The sequence below is a fragment of the Conger conger genome, chromosome 10 (assembly GCF_963514075.1).
Source record: "Conger conger chromosome 10, fConCon1.1, whole genome shotgun sequence".
Classification (NCBI taxonomy): Eukaryota; Metazoa; Chordata; class Actinopteri; order Anguilliformes; family Congridae; genus Conger; species Conger conger.
This window is the reverse complement of record NC_083769.1, coordinates 20,629,224-20,655,517: the sequence shown is the minus strand read 5'-3', so window position 1 is coordinate 20,655,517 and position 26,294 is coordinate 20,629,224. Positions and strand designations below refer to the sequence as shown.

General features: G+C 46.9%; 1 protein-coding gene across 1 annotated transcript; it reads right to left on the bottom strand.

The window, feature by feature from the left end:
- Positions 1-151: 151 nt before the first annotated feature.
- Positions 152-24,708, bottom strand: LOC133138741 (transmembrane protein 198-like). Its single transcript, XM_061257748.1, has 5 exons — positions 24,257-24,708; positions 4,738-4,955; positions 3,075-3,650; positions 2,345-2,493; positions 152-1,943 (listed from the first exon to the last, which is right to left on the bottom strand). Exons 2-5 carry the CDS (start codon positions 4,889-4,891, stop codon positions 1,794-1,796), a joined length of 1,029 nt encoding a protein of 342 aa, XP_061113732.1. The 5' UTR covers positions 4,892-4,955; positions 24,257-24,708; the 3' UTR covers positions 152-1,793.
- Positions 24,709-26,294: the final 1,586 nt, after the last annotated feature.

The window sequence follows — 26,294 nt, the reverse complement described above, 5'->3', positions numbered from 1 at the left end:
CCTGGGGTGAGGTCAGGCTGCTGGCATTGACCAATAAGAAGGCAGGAACTAAACTCACACCACCACTTGGGAGACACTATTTACCAGTGTTTGTCTTCATTTTTTGGATGAGTAAAGGTCTTTGTATTTCTCCACAGAAGGATGCAAAAGATACTTCTTGTCATTTAATAGTTTATCTATACACATTATCTGTGTGCCATTTTTGTTTAGTCATACCACAGCTTCAAAATATAAAAGAAAAATGCTGAACAACTGTAACTTAACTCATCTCACAGGCAAGATAATACCCTGTTGGCTATTAGTCTGAATTCTTTGTCTGAATTCTTCTTGGGTATTAGTCTTTGTGATACAGAAACAGAGGGCTCATTCCAATTGCTAATTTTTCTCCTCTTTCTTTCTTTTCCTTGCTCCTGACCCGGAAATTGGTCGAGGTTCGACATCTTTAAGGACATTCCAACCCATTAAATGTTCCTTCTAGCCGTTATAAGTCTCAATCTTTCCTTTGTGCAAAAAAATATTGGCGCATCCTTTGTGGAAGTATTTTTCAGGAAAGCCTGACATATAAATGATCAACCTGTGGATCCTTCTCTCCCAGTGTGCCACGTCTGTAACTGACGTGGCTTCAAACTGATGTCTAAAGGAGCAAGGTCATTCCATTTGCCTAATTCACCTTCTCTCGATTTCCCCGTCTTCATTTATTTTTCTTGCCAGTAGATAAAAGAGAAAGAAAAAGAAGAGATTAGAAAAATAAGCGATTGGGATGAGCCCTCCGAGATTTTTAACACATTCAACAAGTTTTACATAGATAACCCCTCCCCCCACGAACATTCATAGTCACATCCCAATAACTTTTTTCTAATGTGTAATTACATTGAGTTGTCAATTAGCATTGACCGTTTGCTAGCTATAATTTTCAGTGAGCCCTAGTGCTAAAAGTGAAAAGGCACTAAATCCTACAAAACAGATGCAAACCTGACCACAGTACTAAAGTACAGCATCTACTCATTTATCAGGTCATTATGGTCCAAAGTCTCCATAAGTGCGATGTGGTCAAGTCTTTACATCTATATTGACTGTACTCATCTACTGAATATTGGTCTTATCTGCAGCCAACCACAGGTCTCCCGATTCCACTGAAAGCACCAAATTCTTGTGGCCCCAAATGCAGTCGTCTGCAGAGGCAGAAACTGGTCTTTAACGGCACTGTACGTCCGCATTGACCGACAGGGAACAGGGTGTGCATTCCACAGATCTGGGGAGTGGATCGGCACTGAGGCGAACTTTGAGGATTTTCTTGGGTTTGTCCTCACAGCACACGGGCAGAGCAGGTCACACACAGGAAATGGTTGCGCGTCTCTGAGCGTAGGTAAAGGACATTTAACTTCACACGCTTATATATCTGTGTCAAAAAGGAAGCGGCATTCGTGCACGCATGTCCATGGCTCCTCCTAGAGCAGCACATTTTTGGGATTCTCTCCTCCGTAAAGCACCAGCCCTTCGCCCCTCGGAATGCGCTTGGTGTCTCCCAGCTGCTCCGGGGAGAGGGGGAGGGGTCACCGCACCGTGGGGCTGGCCTGATTGACTGGCTGAGCTGGGCGGTCACAGGACGGCTTGGTGTGGAACGCATTCCAGATAAAGACCCTACAGGCACTCAAGTCCAGGCTTGGTTGGCAACCTCCTAGCCTGTAGGTAAATGATAAGGTTATTGCGTATTCTTACGCTCTTAAGCCTAGCTGGGGATGAAATGAGAGGAGTTTCCAGGAGGCTTTTTTGGGAAGGGGGAAACTCCTCTCTCAGACCCTGATGACGGGGGTGGTGGCTGTGAGGGGGGCCGTGGAGCCCGTCTCAAAGTCAAAGTCCACCAGGGTGTGGTTGGCGGTGCCCAGACTGCTCAGCGAGGTGCCCGTGCCCATCTGCCGATCTCTCAGACTCTGCAGGTAGCTCTGCGGGCCGAAGAGAGGAGGAGAGGAGGAGGAGGGGGAGGAGGAGAGAGGACGAGAGGAAAGGAGAGAGCAGAAAGAAGAGAGGAGAGAAGAGCAGAGGTAAAGGGGAGAGACAATGTGGTCAGAGAGCTCACTCTCCCTTTAATGAAGGAACACATGCAACGCCACAATAACACAGCCAAAAATAAAGCCAATGCTACAATTAGCAATACAATTCTTAACTTTTATTATTGTAAAGAGTATGTGAGAATAATGAAAAGCCTGTTATTGCTGATTAAAATTGTGGGTTTTGTGTCATGGCACGTTAATCATGATTTTGGTTCAGCACGATATACAAGTTGAGCAGGTGTGTGTTTAAGTGAGGCACCGCTGCAGAGGCTCAGAGACGCAGACAGACTGACCGGCGCCAGCACGTCTCCGGCGTAGCGCTTGATGGGCGTGGGCTTGCGGCGGTAGACGCCCTCCTGTCCGCCGCCCTGCTGCCGCTTCTTAGCGTCCCTCTGACGGATCCTCATCAGCTGCACACGCTTCTGCCGCCGGCTCACGATGACTGAGACGCGCGCACACACACACACACACACGCACACACACATATATACACACACGCACACACACATATACACACACACACACATACACATATATATACACACACACACATGCACACACACATATATACACACACGTACACACACATACACACACACACACACACATATATACACACATATACACACACACACACATACACACACACACACACACGCACACACACATATACACACACGCACACACAAACATACATATGCACACACACATACGCAGGCACACACGCATACAAACATAAATACACATATGCATACAAAGGCGCACAAATATGCACACACGCATGCACGCATGCACACGCATGCACATGTACAGTACACATACAGACATACACACAGAAACACACATATACACACAGAAACACAGACACAAATGCACACAAATACAGACGAACAACATTAATGACTACGTTAATGGCCATTTCTACACTACAATGTCCTGGAGTACAGAGATAAAACATGTATGTATATATGTATCATGCCACACTTTGTAAGGCGTATCACAACATCCAAAGAGGTGACTCACCCTCAGTGTGGGAGTACCCCTCTCCTGTCAGCTTCCACTGCACAAAGACGCCCAGCAGGCCGAGAGCGGGCCAGACGCCCACGATGACCCATCCCTGCCAGCAGAGTGGCGCCACGGGCGCGAGCCGCATCCTATCGTACAGGTGCACGCCCAGGGCCAGCGCCTCCACAAAGTAGTCAGCGCAGGCCGTCAAAATGGCCGCCCCGAAGGCGGCGGTGGAGAGCACGGTGAAGAGGCGCTGCCAGTGCAGGGCCAGGACGGCGCACACCGTTCCCGCCCCCAGCAGGGCGCCCAGGGGCACCCACACGCTGTCCGGGCTGTAGTACGGGCTGGCGGCCAGCAGGGCGGCGAGGGCGAGCAGCAGGCCCAGCTGCAGGCCGGTCAGGAACAGCCCCACGCTGCGCACCAGCATGGTGACCAGGCCGCACAGCGCCCCCACGCCCAGCCCGATGCCCGCGCTGGCCTCCAGGCTCAGGGGCACGTCCAGCACCCGCTCCTTATAGCACAGCAGGAAGATGACCGCCGAGCCCAACAGCAGCCCCGACAGGAACATCACCGCCTTGAAGCACCGGTACCCTGAGAGAGGGGGAGGGAGAGAGGGACAAAGAAGGAGGGACAGAGGGACAGAGAGCACAGAGATGAGATGAGGAAGAGTGTTAAAGGCAAAAATCATCCAAACCAGTTCTGAACTTTTTCACCATCTGCAGGCAATAGCACCCAAGGCATGATATATACATATATTTTGTCCCTGTACTTCAGCACATTGAATTTGAAATAAAACAATCTGCAGATTTCTGAGGGTATGTACATCCGTATTGGGTGATCTGTGTAGGAACTGCATCCCTTTTAGTCCCTCCCCATTTTAGAGGACCAAAAGTAATTGGACAGTTTCTGATTAATCCTGGGTAGTTTTACTAGAATGATAATGAGAAAATTTGCTAATCCTTTTGTTTTTCTTTTGTTTTCTATGCCAAAAGATATTTTCTTTTAATGTCAATATGAGAACGGAGACAGTGGAGGACAGAATGTCTGAGCAGTAGACAAACGGTGCAGTATGCAATTAAATCCACAGAAGGGCAGCAGAGGCTACATTTTAAGTAAGAGTGAGTGCTGAGAGTTGGCTTGCACAGTGTGAACTGACAGTGCCTTGCAATGCACACACTGAACCTATGGTCAGAATACACTGGTAAATGACAGTAATCCACGCGTCTCTTTACCGCTCTCACGCACACATTCACAGCCATGGGGTTAAAGGGATTTAAACCCGTAAAACCAGGTAATCCATGTGGTGCTTCGTTGCACAGCACAGCAGAAGGGAATGTGGTTCCATCTGTCTCTCCCAGGTTGCGGGAAAAGCGTTAATCTGCTTAAATCGTTTGGGCAGGCATCGTCAGTTTCAAAGTGCATGAGCCTAATGGCTGTCCTTGTAAGGACACCTCTAGTGGATTGAACAGGAACGGCAGATTTGTGAGTCCACCACTGCACTAGGGCTGCAATTTGTACTGAGAAACACCAGGAAAATAAAGCATTTATTGTCCGTGTGTGTGCGCATCCGTGTGCATCCCTGCCCGTGTGCCTGTTCGTGCGCGGGTCTCCGTGTGTGTGCACGTCCGTGTGCGTGCCCGCCCGTGTGCTTGTGCGTGTCTCCGTGGTCCAGGCTTACCGAAGAAGCAGTAGACGATGCCGAACAGGCAGCAGGTGGAGCAGATGAGCGTGGGCACGATGTCGTACTTCCTGTCCATCGGCAGCTGGCACGTGTCCACCTCAGCCACACCGGGGGCGGTCCCCTCAGGGGGCGGCGGAGAGGGGCTGCTCATTTCAGGAGACGGCGGGATGGGCAGTGAGCGGTGTTACTGGGAGGTCACAGCCATCGAACCACGTCTGCAACCAAAAAAATATTATTGTATGACATTTTTTGCCAGACGACTTACAAAACATTCCAGCTAGGGGCTGGTATAACACTCTCTAAACACTTCGAACAATACTTAAAGACTGAAAATTAATTGAGTGTTTTAGCTATAAAAACCAATGCATGTAGCTCCCAATGTCTTTTGAAAACAGTGTGAAATCTAACAGCTGGTTGCAGAACTTCTTCCCAGCCCCGGGCACCTGTTTGTGTGTGTGTGTGTGTGTGTGTGTGTATGTGTGTGTGTGTGTGTGTGTGTAGGGGGGGGGGGGGGTTATTGGCCATATGTGTAGCATTTCTGAGCACAGATTGAAACCATATTAAAAACTGGCAGCCATGCAGCACGATTAGCTCATTGTGATCTTGCCGTGTCTCTCTGTCTTCCTGGAAAGGAGAAATTTCTCCAGAATATTTGTGTTACCTAAATTGTTCTCTTTTGCATCCCCAGAATTAACCAGTCATGGGTCATCATTATTGGACCATTGAAATGGACGATTGACAGGATATATTTTGCCTTTCGGGGTGGCCTGTAGCGTAGTGGTTAAGGTACATGACTGGGACACACAAGGTCGACAGTTCTAATCCTGGTGTAGCCACAATAAGATCCACACAGCCGTTGGGCCCTTGAGCAAGGCCCTTAACCCTGCATTGCTCCAGGGGAGGATTGTCTCCTGCTTAGTCTAATCAACTGTACGTCGCTCTGGATAAGAGCGTCTGCCAAATGCAAATAATGTTAATAATAAAAGCCCAACATGAAACCATTCAAAGTAAAATGCAGCTTTTACAATATAAAATAAAACTGTAGTTGAGCAATCACATTCCTACAATCAGAAACTGCCAATATATTTCAGAGACCATTTCAAAATAAAGATGAATTCAATAACCAAATATGGTACATTATGAGATGATGATATTAAAATGAAATTCCCAAACACCCACTGGAAAGACTGAGAGAGGGGGAGTGAGAGAAAGAGAGAGTGCAAGTGGGGGGGGGTATGTGTCAAGGCCCATTAAAAGCCTGAGAATGCTGTGGCGATTTCCATAGTTCCTCAGTTTCTGGAACAAACTTGCCAATGGAGCCCGCCCAAAATTCGTGATCTGACTCCGCAAAGAAGAAAACAAGTCTTCGGACCCAGATCCCCTCCTCCTCCTACCTCATTCACACTTTTCCTCCCCACAAAACAAGGACCCAACTACAAGTTTTAACCATGACCTGAGCTGGAAGGAATGGGAACCCAAATAAAGCTGCTTTTGACTCATCTGCTCGCTCATGTTCCTTCCCCCATCCCTCCTTCCTGTCATCAAACCACGGTCTGCAGTCTCATTTGTTTTACGACACTGAAAACAAGACATGGCACTCATGTGATCCAAACACCAAACTGCTGAAACAAGTCAGTGTGTGCTGCTTAGCCCTTTGGTGTGTCTTACAGCTGTGGGGTTATCTCTCCATCAAGATTGAAAGCCACCCCCCATATCTAGAATCGCACAACATCCACACCCGCATTGCACTGTGACCAAGCCTTAACCAAATGAATATAGAAACAGGGAAGATACTTTGATATGCTGAATTACTTGAGATGCTGAGATGCTTGCTAGCACTTTCTCAAGCATGACCTTAATGTCTGCAAACTTCACTCCAGTCCTGGAGGACCCCAGTGTCTGCAGGTATAACTCCAGTCCTGGAGGACCCCAGTGTCTGCAGGTATAACTCCAGTCCTGGAGGACCCCAGTGTCTGCAGGTATAACTCCAGTCCTGGAGGACCACAGTGTCTGCAGGTATAACTCCAGTCCTGGAGAACCCCAGTGTCTGCAGGTATAACTCCAGTCCTGGAGAACCCCAGTGTCTGCAGGTATAACTCCAGTCCTGGAGGACCCTAGTGAAAACAGATATAATTCAATTCATAGAGGGCTGCAACATGGTGCAGGTTTAACTCCAGTCCCACAGAGCCAATTCAAGCCATGAAAACCAGATGTGCTGTCTCTTTAGCCTGACACTGACTTAAAATAAGCACTGAAATGCTGAAACACTGCAGGCCTCCTAAACTGGAGGTAAGCCTGGCACTGTGGCCCTCCAAGCTTAGAGTTTGATTATCTAAAATGACTGTTTCATTCTCCATGCGTTGCTCATGTTTTGCACAAATGTCATCTTCTTAATATAATCAGCCCACTTCGGGAAGAAAAAATATCAGTAAACAATGCATCATCTGTAATTTTCTGCATAGGGTATTCAGATACAGTGTTGTAGCGATTGTGTCTGTGGGATGTGGCCTCCACTAATGGGCTTCCTCGCTCACTGAGCACAGGGTCAGGGAACACGGTGAAGAAATGCAAGAAGGGCAGTTCCAGTTATTCGGCCATTAGACGGGGTTACGCGGCCGAGTGTATCAGCGGTCTTTACCGCTGGGGGAGAGCGCTTTGTGGACAGACTGGGGATGTCGGCTCATCATCAGAGAGGCCTGTCCACCATTAAGGCCTGGCCGTTTCAGCCCTGGAGCCAGAAAGTCCCCGGGGGAGCCGCGGATAACGATGTGTTCTCCCCCCGTGCGCCCCAGCGACCTGATGCGCCCACTCTCCGGCATTCCGTGGGCCCGCGTCCGCATCGTCCCACCCCCCCCGGTGCACACGGCCCGACTGCGTCTGAGGGCCCGGGAGAATGGAGGCTTTATGCGGCCGCACAAAGGGTCCGCAGACAGGCCGTGACCCCCTATTGGGACCAGCTGCGGTGCATTCTGGTTAATCTGCGCCGTTCTGGCAGCTGTTTGCGGTGTGAACTCCCTCACCCTTACCCCCCTGCCCCACCCCCCCATGGTTCTAAAGAAGAAACGGGAGAGCCGGGGGGTATGCCTTTGAGACTGGAGCGGTCCTCGTGAATAGAAAACAGAAAGTGTCCCAGCGTTGGTGACGGTCCTTTTCTTTCCGTGTCGCTGTCCCTCCCAGGGCCTGATTTACTCAGCACTTTCTAGGCCCTTCTATCCCAGCGCCCCCCATCCCAAGAAATCTGTAACACGACGTATTAACATTTTAAGTCACCTTCTATCCCAGCGCCCCCCATCCCAAGAAATCTGTAACACGACGTATTAACATTTTAAGTCACCATCACACCATTGTGCACAGTGTACAATAGACCTGCCAGCTTAAAGACATGTAGACAACGCATTGCCGGAAACTTCTCTCAGCCCAGCGGAATGTGCTGAGCCCAGCTGACGGTCTTGGCGTGTGTGCGCCCCGGATTCTTGGGTGCCTCACAAGGGTGTGCCCAATGAAGACGGGGAGCGTCAGCGTGGAGAGAGGGATTCCAGGAGACAGCTGGGGTCTTAAGCTATTCGGCCCTGCTGCTGCAGGGGATCAGTGGTGCCCCAGGGTGTGTGTCAGAGAATTCCACCCTCCCTCTCTCAATGGCTGTGCTGGCATGGAGCCCGTCTGTCCTGCGGTAGCCTTTGCATCTCCACTACTCCCAGGCTCACTGTGGGCTTTCACTGGACTCTACCCTTCTGTAAAATCCAGCTAGGCCAGCTTGGCCAGCTTTAAAATTAAGCCAGTCATAAGCTGGTCTAGCTGAGTATGTACTGGTCAATCAGCATGGCCAAGCTGGTCACAAAGCTGGTCTTGCTGGGTATGAGCTGGTCAATTAGCTACCAGCTGTTTCAAAACATAGTTGAGCCGGTAAAACCATGTCAAGCTGGGAGCTGGTCTGAACGGGTCAACCAGCTAAACCATGTCCATACTTGTGCCAGCATAGTGTCCAGTGCTCACATGGTATGATATTTAACTTCTTTGCAGTTTTAGCACACTACTTTATATAGCTACGGTGTTGGACATACTAATACTATTTTGACACACTAAATAGTAAACTAGTATACATATTTTCACAGAAAATGTCAATGCAAGTAGGGCGGCCTGTAGCGTAGTGGTAAATGACTGGAACACGTAAGGTCGGTGGTTCTAATCCCGGTGTAGCCACAATAAGATCCGCACAGCCGTTGGGCCCTTGAGCAAGGCCCTTAACCCTGCATTGCTTCAGGGGAGGACTGTGTCCTGCTTAGTCTAATCAACTGTACGTTGCTCTGGATAAGAGCGTCTGCCAAATGCCAATAATGTAATGTAATGAATCTTGTCCTGGAGACCAAGACCTTTCACCTCTGGCCCCCTACTCCACAGGAAGCACAGGCTCACAACAGGAAGCAGAGTTCAGTTCCAGGTCATTGTTTTTTCTTGACCCTTCCCTTCAGCATGGGAAGCAGAACAGGAAATAGTGGGGGGGCTGATATGCAGGTTGAACCAATGGGCTTCCTCGCTCAGGCCGCGTTTAGCAACACAGTGAAGAAAATTGACAGCATTGCAGTAGGGCATGCTGTGGAACAGCTCCATATCAGTGTCTAACAGAAAGTGCTGCAACAACACTGCAGTACCCCTCAACCTGATACCAAGAAGACTTGGGCACTTATGAAAGAGCTCAAAGGGGTAAAAGGACACAGCAGGAAAACACAGTTTATCTCAGAAAAAGGATTGTGTCTCTCCATTTTCTCTTTAGGGAAGAGTCCATTTAGAATGAAGCAGAATTCAGTGTCCATGGCTCTGAAAGAGTGCATTCCAAGGGGTCCCTTATGGTTTTTTATCTGTTTTTTAAAATATTTGTATCCATGAAGACCAACAGTATTGAGAAGCCATTTAATACAACAGAGCAATATGGAACCTGTGGTGGAAATGTAATGGATCTGTAAGGACAGGGGCATCATTAATATTGGCCCTTTCAGTGCTCAAGTGGTCCTCTCTTCCACTCAACTGTGGGGAACAGAGGTAACTCCAGGGCAGGGAGTTGCACAACAAGTCTACGGTGTGTGAGACAAAGCTTTGCCTTTCCCGTCATCTCTCTGTCCTCCATGCCACCCCAGCTTCCCAAAAGCAAGAGGGGTTTGCATATTAACCCTGTGAGGCAGCAAGACTTGAAATCTCTTCATAACCTTTTAGCCTGAAAAGAAGACTATAAAAAACCACAAATCCCAGCTCCTTGGACCCAAATCTACTTGTTATAAATACCTATGAAGGGAAATATTGTATTTCTATATCATTACTACTCCCTGAATCATGGCTCTTCTCCTGTTGCCTCCCTGCTCTTACAAATAGCCAACTAAGCAAGACTACAGTATCCTGACTGGTCTAACAGACCAGTTACCCAACAGTTACCCAAACCAGTCGATGTGTATTGTAAACAACCAATCCAAGGCAACAGGTTATCGGCTCACTTGTACCTGATGCACGGTTAGACAATGGAAAAAGTGGCTTTTTCTGATTGATCTAGAGCAAATACTACACGTGGCTGCAATGACAGAAACATCTGGAAACCCACTTGCCCCACCCCCCACAGTCCCATGATGTTTTGTAGCTTGCCAGACTTCATACAGGGGGAAAATCCCCTCCAGCAGCTCTGTCTTACCACCCACTCTCAAAAAGCCTCTTTGCTTGGAGAAACAGAGGGGCTTGGACAGCGCACAGATGGCTTTGAAGAGGCCCGATTGTGCTCTGGGACATGCTGATAGGATGTCAGACATTTTGTCTATGAAATTTGAAGTTGGAGAGCTGTAGGAAATTCTGACTGAATTAAGATCACAGGGGTTCATAGCACGATAAGCTAATCTGAAGAGAAAAGAGACCATGTGGGATGTTAGGGGGAAAAAAAGCTTTTCTGATACACAGAAACAAGTTATAAATAAAGTTTTGAGTTATGAGTTTTGAATGAACCTACCCACACCATATCTTGCAGTAATCTCAACCTCATGTTTACTGACCTTCATTGAAGTATGAAGTTATATTGTCATGGTGGGAGGTAATTCGCACTGGTGCCACTAGATGGCCGAGGATATTGTTTCCACCTGTTCCTCGTTTTCTCCAGGGGAATTACCTCCCGGGAGAGTATTTAAGACCAGCATCGACTAGTTTTCAGTGCTTTTGTGTTCAACCGTTCGCCCTTGGCACAAAGCCGGTAAAGCGCCCGGTAGACTCTAAACCTATACGAGTCAGGTACGGTGCTGGTGGATAATTCTCTCATTGCTAAAAAGGAGAAATATCTAAAAGGTAAGGAAGGCGTACAGCTGGAAGTGTTGTGTGTGCTGGCGCCTTCCTCAAGGGTTTTGTTTTTCTTTTGGACTCGTGTGAGTCGATGGTAGAGGGACGTTGTCCCCGGTGTTGTATTTTGGTTTGCATTTTTGTCCCGAGCTGCGCCTCGAGGTTTTTGTTTTCGTGCCTAGCTTTTCTCGCTAGGTTGTATTTTCTTTTGGTTTTCACTCAGTGCCCAGCTATTTGGCACGGTACCAAAGTTATTGGTTCGCCCTAGTTATTTAAGGGTTGTTTTACGTTCTCTAGCCGTTTTTGAGCTACTTCCCTGTTTACGATTTCTAAGTTTGGTTTGTTTAATTTCCTTTCCTCCCATTGTTCCGGGAGAAGTCCTGTTCCTAGCTGGGTATCCCTATTTCGGTTCTCCCTGGGATTTAGTGACTGACACGTTCGCGTGTTGGTTAAAAAAGGTTCTACCTTTGGTCGCCCCTGGCTCTCCGCTTAGCTTCCCACGCTACAGAACACAAAAGCCACCATGGAGAGACCAGCGACCAGTACTGGAAGGGAGATGGGAGACTCCCCACTAGAAGCGGTGGTAGCCGCTCAGCAGGCTATGCTAGCTAGGCAGGGGCAGGCGTTGCAGGAATTGCACACCCAGCAGACAGCTACCACCGAGCAGCAGACCATTGTTTTTCAGAGGCAGGACGAGATCCTGTCTAGGCTGGGCAGGCAGCAAGATGTGTTGATGGAGCTTGCCGATAGTTTTCGATTACTGGCTAGCGAGTTCCATTCCCCCCAAGCACAGGCACCACATCCCTACAACCCCCAGCCACTGACTTCCTCCCCATCTACGGGATCCGCATCCCAGCCCATTTCACCACTAATAAGGGAACCTAAGTTACAGTTGCCGTTGCGGTACGGGGGAGAGGCGGGTAGATGTAGGGGGTTTCTTTCCCAGTGCTTAATTTTTTTTAAAGCCCAACCCTCACGATTCTCAACCGAGGATTCCCAAGTAGCGTTTATTTTATCCCTGTTGACCGGGACTGCTCTGGCCTGGGCAGATCCGCTGATTCGGGCACAATCCGCCCTAATGAGCAGCACCCAGCTCCTAATGCAGGAGATGACAAGAGTATTCGACCACAATGTCACGGGTAAAGAGGCGGCTGCCCGATTAACGTGGATGAGGCAGGGAACTCAGAGTGTGGCAGAGTTCTCAGTGGTGTTCCAGGCTCTGGCAGGGGAGACGGGGTGGGCGGACGAACCGCTAATGACACTCTTTTCGTGCGCACTGTCAGACCCGGTCAGGGACGCGCTGGCCACAGTGGAGCCACCAGTGAATTTAGGCTCGCTAATATCGACAGCGATTCGCATTGACAACCGGGTTCGGGAACGTGAGCGAGAGAGAGCCGGCAGAATGGGCAGTTTCAATTGGCCGGTTCCGCCCTCCCTGAGCCAGTTTACAGAGGCGGAGCGGAGACAGGGGGTACACAAATTGGAGGAACCCATGCAGCTTGACAGCACCACGCTGGCGCGTCCTAGGAGGCGGCCTGGGAGAGAATGGTTGTGCTTCTTCTGTAAACGGCCAGGGCACTTAATAAAAAACTGTCCTGACCGGAGAGCAAAAGAGCAGTCCCACTAGTGGAGCGAGAGTCACTAGTGGGACCAGGTGCAGGTATTAGCTTTCGCACAGTGCTTCCCGTCGAACTGACGTGGAAGGGGGCCGTAGTGAGGACAGAAGCCTTTATCGACTCTGGGGCAGTGGACAACTTTATTGACCGTCAGTGGGCTAGGCAAAATAATCTGCCGGTTCGGTCTATACCGCAGCCCCAATCCATTACGGCGCTGGACGGCCGCCCATTGGGTTCCGGGGTGGTTCGTCACAAAACGGAGCGAGTGGTTATGCGTATCCCGTTTGGGGGGCACCGGGAACGTATATATTTTTATTTGGTGGAATCTCCGGTTTATCCGGTAATTTTAGGACATGTCTGGTTGGTAAAGCATCAGCCACAAATAAACTGGGGTAACGGGAGCAACCCGGTGTCCCGGTGGGGTCCGCAGTGTGATGAGCACTCCAATCATGTGTATAACTCCTCGACCCCTCCTATTGAGACTGACATAGGGTCCGAATTGGACGAGGAGGAGGCTAGGGAGCCCCATAATCCTAGTGTCAGGGTACCTGAGGGGGAGGAGGAGCAGGAGGGGAGCCTGGAGTGGGACTCCATGTGTGATTGGAATCGTCTTACTGACGACGGGGAGGGCAGTGAGGGCTCTGATTGGGACACTGAGAGTTTTTTTCAGACCACAGGTAGTGGGGGTGAGGAACGTATGGTTGGGGCTATCGAATTTCCGCTACCAACCAACGTTCCGAGGGTATATGGCGAGCTGGCAGAAGTATTCAGCAAGCAGCGCGCGACCACACTACCTCCGCATCGGTCATACGACTGTGTGATCGAGTTACACCCAGGGACAGTCCCACCCCGGGGCGCACTCTATTCGTTGTCAGTGCCTGAGAGCAAGGCAATGAAAGAATACATTCGCGAAGCCTTAGCGAATGGTTTTATCAGACCATCTTCGTCACCAGCGGGAGCGGGATTTTTTTTTGTTAAAAAAAAGGATGGCAGTCTTAGGCCATGTATTGATTACCGGGGACTAAACGCGATCACAGTTAAAAATAGATATCCCTTACCGCTGATGAACTCTGCGTTTGAGCGCCTGCAGGCGGCATCGGTGTTCACAAAATTAGATCTCCGTAATGCGTACAATTTGGTACGCATACGAGAGGGCGACGAATGGAAGACCGCGTTTAACACACACTCTGGCCATTATGAGTATCGCGTCATGCCATTCGGTCTTACCAACGCCCCCGCTGTGTTTCAGGCATTAGTAAACGATGTGCTCAGAGAAATGCTGGAGAGGTTTGTATTCGTCTATCTGGATGATATCCTGATCTTCTCCGCCACTATCTCTGAGCATATTCGCCACGTGAGACTTGTGTTGTCGCGTCTTTTGGAGGCTCGCCTTTTTGTGAAGGCTGAAAAGTGCGTGTTTCACGCTAATTCCGTGTCTTTCCTGGGGTTCATTGTATCTGCGGGTAAAACGGAGATGGACCAGAATAAAATCTCTGCTGTAAAAAATTGGCCTACCCCGGAATCGGTTAAGCAAGTGCAGAGGTTCCTAGGCTTCGCCAATTTTTATCGTCGTTTTATCCGTAATTTTAGCACCGTAGTCGCACCCATTACCGCGCTCACAAAGAAGGCCCCTACGCGTTTTGTATGGACAGCTCGGGCGGAAGCGGCATTCATTGAGTTGAAGAATAGGTTCTGTTCGGAACCTATTTTAATAACTCCGAACCCCTCCCTACCATTCATTGTAGAGGTTGACGCCTCTGAGCTGGGGGTAGGGGCTATTTTGTCTCAACGGTCCCCCCAAGACCAAAAGGTGCACCCTTGTGCGTTTTTCTCGCGGTCGCTGTCCCAACCCGAGAGAAACTACGATGTGGGAGACAGGGAGCTGCTAGCGGTCAAACTAGCTTTGGAGGAGTGGCGGCATTGGCTGGAGGGGGCGGAGCATCCGTTCACAGTGTGGACGGACCATAAGAACTTGGAATATATTCAATCGGCTAAGACTCGCAACTCGCGCCAGGCCCGCTGGGCGCTGTTTTTTGCGCGATTTTCATTTACTATGACGTACCGCCCCGGATCCAAGAACACCAAGCCAGATGCCCTCTCACGGGTTTTTGACAAGGCAGATAGGGAGCACGAGCCTGAACCCATTCTGTCGGGGGTTCAAATTGTGGCGCCTGTGGTTTGGAAGGTGGAGTCGGCAGTGCGGAGAGCACTGCGCCAAGATCCGGGTCCAGGGGGGGGTCCACCTAGTAGCCTTTTTGTGCCTGCGGGGGTCCGTTCCCAAGTACTACAATGGGGACATTCCTCACGGCTGGCGGGGCATCCCGGGGTCCACCGCACCAAAGATTTGGTGTCTCGACGGTTCTGGTGGCCCGGGATGGAAAAGGATGTCCGTGAATTTGTGGCCGCTTGTCCAGTTTGCGCACGCAGCAAGGGCTCCCACCGACCACCATCAGGGTGGCTACGTCCGTTACCCATCCCGAAGCGCCCATGGAGTCACATCGCGCTAGACTTTATCACGGGGTTGCCACCATCGGATGGTAAAACGGTCATTCTAGTGGTGGTGGACCGTTTTTCCAAGGCGGCTCATTTTGTGGCACTGCCAAGATTACCATCGGCAGGGGAGACCGCTAGGTTGGTGGTAGATCATGTGTTTAGACTTCACGGTCTCCCACAGGACGTGGTTTCTGATCGCGGACCCCAGTTCTCTTCCCGGTTCTGGCGTGCGTTCTGTTCTCTGTTGGGGGCCTCGGTGAGCCTTTCGTCTGGCTTCCACCCAGAGACCAACGGGCAGACAGAACGCACTAACCAAACTCTCGAGAACACGCTCCGGGGTCTGGCTATGGACAACCCCACGTCATGGAGCCGCCAGCTCACATGGGCGGAGTACGCCCACAATACGTTACTAAATGTGTCCACAGGTCTCTCACCGTTTGAGGTACAATTTGGCTATCCCCCGCCTCTGTTCCCGGAGCTAGAGAGAGGGGGTGAAGTGCCCTCTGCTGAAGCCTTTGTTCGGCGGTGCCAGGCCACATGGAGGAAAGTGCGAGTGGCCCTTTTAAGAGCTACGGCCAACCAGAAAAGGCTGGCCGACAGGCGTCGTCGAGCAGCGCCCTGCTATAGGGTGGGGCAGCGGGTATGGCTGTCCACACGCGATCTGCCATTGAGGGTCGAGTCGCGTAAGCTTGCCCCTCGATACGTGGGACCTTTTAAAATTATTAGGAGGATCAACCCCGTCACGGTGCGCCTCCAGTTGCCTCGCTCTATGAGGATCCACCCTACCTTCCATGTTTCCCGTCTCAAGCCCGTGTCGACAAGCATACTGGCACCTGCGGAGGTCCCTCCACCACCTCCTCGATTAATTGACGGGGGCCCGGTCTACACCGTCCGTCGCATCCTGGCGGAACGTCGCGTAGGCAGAGGGAGACAATACCTTATAGATTGGGAAGGTTTCGGGCCGGAGGAACGCTGTTGGGTTCCCTCTAGGGATATTTTAGACCCCGAACTGATTCGTGAGTTTCACAGGCGGGGGGCTAAAGGAGCGTCTGGGGTCGCTCCTTAGTAGGGGGGTCCTGTCATGGTGGGAGGTAATTCGCACTGGTGCCACTAGATGGCCGAGGATATTGTTTCCACCTGTTCCTCGTTTTCTCCAGGGGAATTACCTCCCGGGAGAGTATTTAAGACCAGCATCGACTAGTTTTCAGTGCTTTTGTGTTCAACCGTTCGCCCTTGGCACAAAGCCGGTAAAGCGCCCGGTAGACTCTAAACCTATACGAGTCAGGTACGGTGCTGGTGGATAATTCTCTCATTGCTAAAAAGGAGAAATATCTAAAAGGTAAGGAAGGCGTACAGCTGGAAGTGTTGTGTGTGCTGGCGCCTTCCTCAAGGGTTTTGTTTTTCTTTTGGACTCGTGTGAGTCGATGGTAGAGGGACGTTGTCCCCGGTGTTGTATTTTGGTTTGCATTTTTGTCCCGAGCTGCGCCTCGAGGTTTTTGTTTTCGTGCCTAGCTTTTCTCGCTAGGTTGTATTTTCTTTTGGTTTTCACTCAGTGCCCAGCTATTTGGCACGGTACCAAAGTTATTGGTTCGCCCTAGTTATTTAAGGGTTGTTTTACGTTCTCTAGCCGTTTTTGAGCTACTTCCCTGTTTACGATTTCTAAGTTTGGTTTGTTTAATTTCCTTTCCTCCCATTGTTCCGGGAGAAGTCCTGTTCCTAGCTGGGTATCCCTATTTCGGTTCTCCCTGGGATTTAGTGACTGACACGTTCGCGTGTTGGTTAAAAAAGGTTCTACCTTTGGTCGCCCCTGGCTCTCCGCTTAGCTTCCCACGCTACATATATGAGTTATATTAGTTTGACATGGGACCTCATGTCTCAGAGAAATAGAGAGGGAGAGAGAGATAAACAAGAACCTCAACAACATTTCAACATCAGTATTCATTTCAAAATCTAAGTCTGAAAGGCCCAAATGTACATTTACAGCTTTAAGTGCAGCCAAGCCCTAGGTTTTTAATAATGCATGGCATGATAGGAGCCAGATAATTGCCCAAGGACAAAAAAAGCACAGAATTACAGCCAGAATCATTTCCTAAAAGAAGTGCTTAATTTGAGACTGTAGGGAGCAGAATTAAATAATGTATGGATGTGTAACCTATATTCTGGGAGGGGACCAGGAAGTGATACTATGTGAAACATTTATGAGGCAAAGCATACTGAGAAGTTGATTTGTTCCAAGTTTAAACAGACTTCAGGTGATTCCACCTCCCCGAAGAACGCTGTCCGGCGGAACATTCTAGTGCTGTAGCAGTAGTAATAAACAACAGGTGAATACACATCCCTAAAGACTACACATCCCTAGTTGTGTATGCTTCGAAATGTGACAGACTGCTTTTAAGTAAACAGGCAACAGACAACTGACTTCTTTATCCTTTAAGGATATGTATTTGTTTGATAAGGATTTCTTTAATGGAACATGTTGTCAATCTGTTTAGAATGGTGCGATCTTGTTGTGAAGCCAGTGGACATACTTTTATCTCACAGACACTTTCTATTTTTGTCTGTTTGTATTCCTAAGCTAATTAAATGGCTTTTTTTTTGTTAAAATAACCCAAAACTCAAATCAGAGTATCTCTGGAAGGCGCATAAGCGCATGACTCTCAAGGTCTCCAGCTAGCCCCAACTTCTCTTCCAAGTACCAGAGACTAGTCCATAGACAGTGGTATTTTGGCTTTTACATTTTCCATTCATACCAATTTAACACCCATTTTAATCACCAGCCATGATTGGTTCTCCAAGTATAGCATGATTATCCAGAAGGTTAAAAATTATTTGGATATTGAAAAACATTTCAAAGCTTATTCAAAAGCTGCATTGTGTTCCAGCTCACCAGCTGCCACACCTGGAAACATTTCCTTCAAAATTTTTCAATTTTGCTCCATGAAAAGTGAAATAATTCAACACAATAATGTAATATTTTTGTGTTGAGTAGCGCAGAGTAGCAGCCAAATATTAATGTAATTTTTACTGCCAAAATAACATTTAAAATAGACCACAAGATTAGTTGAAAGAGCCAAAAATATTTGAATTGATTTAACCGAGCGACAAGATCTGAATAGCATCATCCATCAGCCACACTGTAACACACACGCTCACCCACACAACTACTTTCCCTTTCCTGACAATCAATGGCAAGACTGTATAATATCTGTTCCCCAATACACATACATAAACACGTCAAATATAAACAAAAGAAAACCTTTAGTTTTGCCGTTGCACTACTGCCCATTCCCCTGTATAAGAGCTGTCAGTAAATGCAGAAACCCGGCAGGCAGTAAGCGTCCACGGTTTGCCCCTTCCCGCTGCCATAATCGGGGCACGCTCCAGAAGAACCCCAGCTTGGTGGAACATATTTTTTCGGTTGATTAATTTTGCAGGGCATCGAGCTGGTACTTCATCAATGATATCAAAGCATTCTGGAATGCCAATTTCAGCCTAGGGGCAGGCATGTCCAATCTCGGTTGGCTAAGCTGAGACAAAAGAGTGTGTGTGTGTGTATATGTGTGTGTGTGTGTGTGTGTGTGTGTGTGTGTGTGTGCGTGTATGTGTGTGTGTGCGTGTGTATGTGTGTGTGTGCGAGTGTATGTGTGTGTGTGTATGTGTGGGTGTATGTGTATGTGTGTGCGTGTGCGTGTATGTGTGTGTGGGTGTATGTGTGTGTGTGTTTGTGGGTGTATGTGTGTGGGTGTATATGTGTGTGTGTGTATGTGTGTGTGGGTGTATGTGTGTGTTTGTGTATGTGTGTGTGTGTGTGTGTGGGTGTATGTGTGTATGTGTGTGTGCAGGCCGAGAATTCGAGAGGGATCAATGAAGTGGAAGCTCAAGGTTAACACAACCTCCCCCTTGTACCTTGCGTGCGTAATCCCCCTCGGCCATGTGCCCGGCTCGGGTTCGAGGGGCCCACAACCCACTAATGTTCTTATCCTACTCAGCAACTGTGAGATGGAGGAAACTCTGCAGCTTTGCACAGGAGGGATTTTAATGGCAGCACCTGCATCGGGCAGACAATTTAATTTAGTTGAGCGAGGCTGAAGTCGTGCGCGGGGGAGTCCTGTTACGCGGGATTAGAGTCAGGCCCAGAGGAGATCGCCCGAGTCTGCCCCAGCTACACCAGCTGGTGGGACACGTTGACCTCGCTGAGTCAGGCAGCTGTTTCCAGACCGCGTGCTCCCCGATACACTAATGTACATACATGTGATGCCACATTGGTCACGCTACTTTCTGTGTATTGTCACACAAATTCTAGTAAAAATTGTCAGTATTGAGTTACACTAATTCAGTATTCATTCAAAAGTTATGTTCCATTTTTCCAGTCCCCTCATGTAACCTCCGAGTTCGGAACTGGCAGCCTTGCCGTTACGACGCTTGGAGCCTGCAGGAGGCACTGCAGCTCATCAAAAAACACACTTGGCTACTGTGGAGTATAAAGTAGTTGCTGAGTACACTAAACTAAATTATATGATCATGAGGAGGGCAAATTAATAAAAAACTACAATAATGAATATAGTAACACATATGTCGGTGAGAAAAGAAGTAGAACATTTGTCTACAATCCCTTAGTGACAAAACCTGAGAGCAAATCAATTCCAGCTGCTTAATTTTGGTCTATGCTGTCATGCGAACCTGAGGACAGACAGCACAATGCCACTGTGCCCTTGCATAATAGTGAAGCTCACAACAGAACAGCTGTGTGGGAAAAGTCCTTCTGCTTGTTTAACTTTCTGACACATTGGTGTCACCCCTAAGTGTTCCAATGTTAAATACCCCTCAAAGGGATATGAGTTGAAAGCTTTCAAATATTTACAACAGCAGGATTGGCTGGTAATCAAAGTCAAGATTCAGTGGAGGCCTTGGGACAGGCATAGTGCAGCAAAAAACAAAACAAGCAGTGCACAATAATCAACCCGTATTTCAAATTTGAGGGTTTTTTTTAATTAAAGAATGCCCCGCTTGTTTTCATTTCTGGGTCATTTATTTTCTTGGCGAGCACAAGGCAGGGTGTTTGTCGGACCAAGGGCCCCCACAGGCACAGAGCTTTAACCCAAAAAGAGAGGATTTGGCCAGGCGTGACTGATAATCCCAGTCACTGTACAGCTACATTTGTGGGACTCTGAACAAGACTGAAATATGGCTGTCCCAGGGTGTATAGCATAGACAACTCTGGCCCTGATCTTTTCATGAACTCTAAGGGGGAAAAATAACCTGTTTTGTGCCTTGAGTCCACATAAAAGCCATTTAAAAATGTACCACCACAAAAGTGCAGAAGGACCACCTTGGGTCTTCCATGTAACTTTACTAGTAAAAGTTAAAATAGGTGTATGAAGATGACCTCAAAAGAATGTGCTTAGTTGGACATATCCGGCAAATAAAAGGCACTTCCAAACCTATACCCTAGGAGACATCTTAAATGTTTTTTCTATTGAGATGGATAAAAGCAAGGAAATTCTATTACTGAGAAAAAATTATTTCACTGAAAATAAAATAAGTAAGATAAAATACATAATAGTATACATACAAAGTCTTTCACCCTGAAAGTGGATTCATTATTCAATGCTTATTCACTACCCATGTGCTTCCACTTTCTACCTTGTTTTGATTTGGGTCTACTGCCACAATAAAGTCACAGCGGTTTTTATTGTGGAAGTGTGCGTCATCTTTGTCTGATTGTGTCTTTGCAGCATCTTGCCACACCGCAAAAACAAACAAACAAACATAGATAGCTTCAGACCTCAACCTGGCGCAGTTCTCACATCTGACAACATTTTATTTTACCCAGAGAACTGGTTTAAAATGGTAATTCTGCCAAGAAGCCTTCCTGGCTCATCAGAAGTCTTCTTTCAATTTTCACCTCAGAAGAGGAAAACACTGGACTTCATAACAGGGAAGGAGCAGCTAGGATAAGACCTTCCCAGGCAGGTGGAGCCAGAGCCAGCTGGCAGGCTGGCTAAGAGGTAACTGTAGACACACTGGGACTCTGGGACAGAGGAGCAGAAGACTCTCATTACCCCTCAGAGCCAAGGGCACTCTCGCAGATAAACTCATCTTCTCCACGCCGCTACGGTTCAAGCAGCCGGTGCCATTTCCACAACCCCCAGGGAAGAAAACGACATGCCAGGGAAAAGATTAAAGGCATCCGTATGGTACAGTATACGGCAGCCATTACCGAGGGTGCACGGATGGAGGGGGTTAAAAACAAGACTGAACCGAAATGTGATTTTCAAACTGACACTGCAGTCATAACACTCAGAGAGAAAAAGTGTACAGTGAACAGATGTGCCTTGAGGGTTGGCTGGTTGCCGATCTGCTACAAGCCAGCCCACACATCCTCCAGCACCCCCCACTGCTTACCTTGCCTGGCTCTGTTTATTCTGGGCTATCCTTTGGGACTGCTCTCAACACAACACACTGTGCTAACAAACTGAAGGTTTGTTTTACTCCACCAGTTAGGCAAAAATAAAGATCACTGTCCAGACAGGGTAAAGGACTTTGCTGCAGGACACACCATTGAAAGGCATTTGTGGATAGGAAGGGAAACTGGTGCTTGGGAGATGTCCTTTGTACAGATCATTTCTACTTGAATGCCTTTGGGCACCCATAGAATGCTTTCCAGGATTTGAAAACAGCTTTTCCATGCTACCAAAGGTTAAATTACGAGCTTGTCATTCCAATGTGTGTGTTTCAGTTCCGTTTTAGAGTATTCAACAGACTTCAACACACTGCAGCCAAACATAATTGTGGTGTCATGACAACCAGAAACATCACAGTGAAAGTCTCAATATGATCTGAAAAATCTTTTTTCCTCAGAGTGGAACTTATCCGAGTGGGGGCGGCCTGTAGCGTAGTGGTTAAGGTAAATGACTGGGACATGTGAGGTTGGTGGTTCTAATCCCGGTGTAGCCACAACAAGATCTGCACAGTCGTTGGGCCCTTGAGCAAGGCCCTTAACCCCACATTGCTCCAGGGGAGGATTGTCTCCTGCTTAGTCTGATCAACTGATCAACTGTACGTCGCTCTGGATAAGAGCGTCTGCCAAATGCCAATAATGTAATGTATCCCAAAGAATAGCTGCTTATCCCAAAGAACAGTGAGATGCATATTAATGAAGGAAAATGTGTTCCCCTTAAGTATTGCAGCCCAGCAGAACTGTGCTGACATTATATGATTTCATGGTTTAACAGGAATATTTTCTTTTTTGAAAAGTACTTAATGTTGTACCCTTGTACCAGCAGAGGCATCGTGTCACTGTTTCTATGGAGTGTGCACTCTATGACAGTTCAGTTTTCACAACTCAACTTTAATCGATCCATTGATGCCTAGGCAGTCGCGTTTCTAGAATTATATACAGTAAATAGGGTGTCCAAGGTTACTTTATGAGGTAACAAACAAAACAAGATATAATACGCATATCCCATGTATTAATTATATATTTTTTGTTATAATGTGCCTCAAGAACTGGAATAACCTCGAACATTTTGGATACAGTAATTTAGCTTAATGCTTAATAAAAATCAATTAGAGCAAGGTAGCTAGTGTTCTGTGGAGAGAATGTGGATAGCAGGAAACTTTTTATTAACGTTAATATTCTGATTTCCACCTGTAATATTGGTCGGCGCTTGAAAATACTTTCCTCAATTTCAGAACCTTACTAAGTACACCACAAGTAGAGTTTTAGCTAACATTAGATGACACATGAGATAACAAAGCCGAAGTTAGTTGACTGAACTACCATTTGACTATAGTAAGTAAAGTTTGCTAAATTAACTTATCCAATTGTTTGAGCTACCCCAAATATGACAATATAAACTTATTTCACGTAACTGCCTGGGTGCATCCACCAACCACAACTTTAAAGCATATTTTTAAAAACATAATTTCTAAACTTCGTGACTTTGTGCGGGCGACTCAAACGCGCACGTACGAACCTCAACTGTCCACTTCTTAGTGGGTGGGTGTAATCATTCTTATCAGCCAGTTACGTGATCGAAATTAGGGATGGCACCCGGGGTGGCCAATCAGATTTCAGGGGTAGCCACTGCCCCCCTACCACCCCTCTGTCTCCGCCACTGTGCCTAGGCAACTGTACATACTGCAAGCAAGGTTCCTGCATGCATTTGCGCATGTAATGGATTTGGAGTTGTAGGCTAGTCCTTATGTTGTGATAAGGAAAAGCCGATTTTATTTTTCCAGCTATTATTTTTGTAGCATTACCCCACATTGCGACCATTGCAGCAAGATAATGTGCAAGCCACCACACAGCCATTTACTTTCTCAGATTCTTGCTATGATGACATATGTCATTATATAGGCTATGCATCTGTGCTGACGCCAATAACCCAAGTAATTGAATGCCTTTATGTATAAACTAAGAAAGAAGGGCTAAACGGTTGACAGGCTGTGCATCTTATACGTAAGGATTGATTGATCTTTCCTTTGCCCAATTGAACAATCATTTGATAGCCTTCTGAAACAAGAAATTGTTTGTTATTAAAAATATCAGCTGACTAAAGAAGTGAAACTGTCATTCACCAAATAACTTCACATTGTTAGCAATGAACAAAACAATCCCACGCTTTTTTGAAAAATCAAAAATAACATTGAGTCATTATTCTTTGAGACAAATTGAGTAAAATATTTGTCCACAATCGGGAATAAAAAATAAAAGTGCTTACTTTGGTTAGATAAGTACAGAATTTTAAACAGTTGTGAAATTTAACACCAATAGCCTAGTGATTAATGCCCTGTGGTAACGCGCAATCACTGTTCTGGAATGCGCTGAATTGAAAACAACAAATCGCCAAACTATTAAGTGGTAAATGAATAAGCAACAGGAGAATAAACGATTAACACAATGAATAAATCAACTTAGTCGCTTCACCTGTTCCTACAGTAGGCTATCTCTTGATGCGCTTCAGTCGCACTCACCGCCACTCACCAATCTCCCCTAGCGCCTAAATAGCTACTTACTGTGAAATACACAAATATTTCCACATATAAAATCGGACATGTATTATGCTGTAGACTACGATCGCAAGGTCAAACACACTTACCAAGCTTGGCAAGCTAGCAACGTAGCTAGACTGGTCTCCAGCGATGAATTATAAAACGTGGCGCACAAGTTGTTACTTTTAGCTAAACTAGGATACGTAGCAATTATGCTACTTTTTGAGAGATGCTTGGCTGCCGTAGCTAGTGATTACATTCCTCTTCAGAAATCGGTCCATTTCTTCTCCCTCTTAAAACGTTCCACCTTACTTCCAAAAACACAATTCATTTGAGTGCTGCCAGTATTATACTGTAATTAAAATAACCATGTAACATATCGCTAACCAACTCTCGTTTAGTGAACTAAAAGCAAACTATAGTTGCTAGGTTAGCAAAAAATATATATACTTTTTTGTACATGTACATGGTCTATAACACATTACTATGTGTGATAGAAGTAAAAAAGTTACTGATCAAAATGTTCGCGGTTTAATCACCCTCCGTCTCCCCCCCTACATGATACATAGATCGGACCGATGACTGGGAGGTTCCTTATCCCAATCCCAGAGCCCTCTCATATTCACGCTCGAAACTTTTTTTATCCGAGACGATCTTTTCTTCGGCAACAGCTGAAACCGTTTGACATCATAGCTGGACAGGACACCATCTGTGCCAGTTCGGACGGAGGGGGGCCGTGGGGCAAACACTCGCAGAAGATGCCTTGCCTATAGGGTTGCCAGATTCTGAATTTATTTAAATCCTCCTATGAGATTCTCCTTTGCCATACAATAAAATATTTTAAGTACAAATAATATTGGATCTTTGCCTTCTGGTATGGTGATGCACGCCGTTCAAAAGTCGTAACCAGTTAATATATAATATATAATTTCATAAACGTTTTATTTTTGGTTTTAGTGTAGGCCTAGGCTATAACTTGAGAATAACTTCTTGGCTCTCATTCAGACAAGTTTTAAGAAACTAATTTGCAATAAACTAAACCTGAACAGTCGCTGATTAACAGTGATATACCTTTCCAGTCCTTTTACTCCTCGTTCACGCTGGACTGGAAGGTCCCTGCCATGCTATTCGCGATATCCATCAGTCAATTTATATAGCCTACATTAGCCTACCAATTGAGTAAAGAAAAGATTTGTAAACCGAGTCATAGAAAATCAAGTTATAAACCTTTCAGTCTGATCTAGCTGCTGATATTGTGGTGCAATGTTCTGCCTCAATGACTCGTCAAGAACTTTACTTTTACTTGCATTTATGAGATGCTCGTATGCATAGTTACTTACAAAACACCGTATTCAGTTTTTCAGATTTCATTATCAACTTCATACACCATCATGCTAACCATATAAGTTGCAACATTCGACAACCCTGCATGACAACCCGAGAAGAAAGGCTCCTCACAAAAAGGGGGATACAATTTGGCAACCCTGTGCCTGACGTGTACATGTATTCACAGCGTTCCTCTTGTCCCGTCCCAGCCGTTATTTCTTTGTGTTGTGTTCGTGGAGCTCTATGAATTTACATTTGGCTGAGGAGAAATAAAGTAACATAAGAGGAGTTTTTGTTTCCATCATAAATTATTCATGTCACATAGTTTTTATGGCCTCTTGAGGGAGCACTCAGTGTAAATGCCGTGATAGCAAGATGATTTCCAAGAAATCAGATCTGACCTTCTGCCTGTGTAAGAAAAGGACATTTTCCCCCACAAAGCTCATTTTTTAGATCAATTTAACCAGCTTTCATCAAAGAGAAAAAGAAAAGAAAAAAACAACAACAATGTTTGGCCAACAGCAACACACATGTGACAACCACTCCTTGTCTGATATGAGTTTGACGAGAGAGAGACAGAGAGAGAGAGAGAGAGAGCGAGAGAGAGAGAGAGCTGTGAAGTTGTGTGCTGCTTTCTAATTGGGAGATTTGAACACAAACAAATCTGCAGTCATAACATGGCATGATTAAAAAAACAGCAGAAATGACTGCTTACGATAGGGCACAGGAAAGAATATTGGCACTCGATGGACTCCCAAAATTAATGGCATAGACAGTCCAAAACATCTTTTTAACAATGTTGATATGAGAGAACCACAG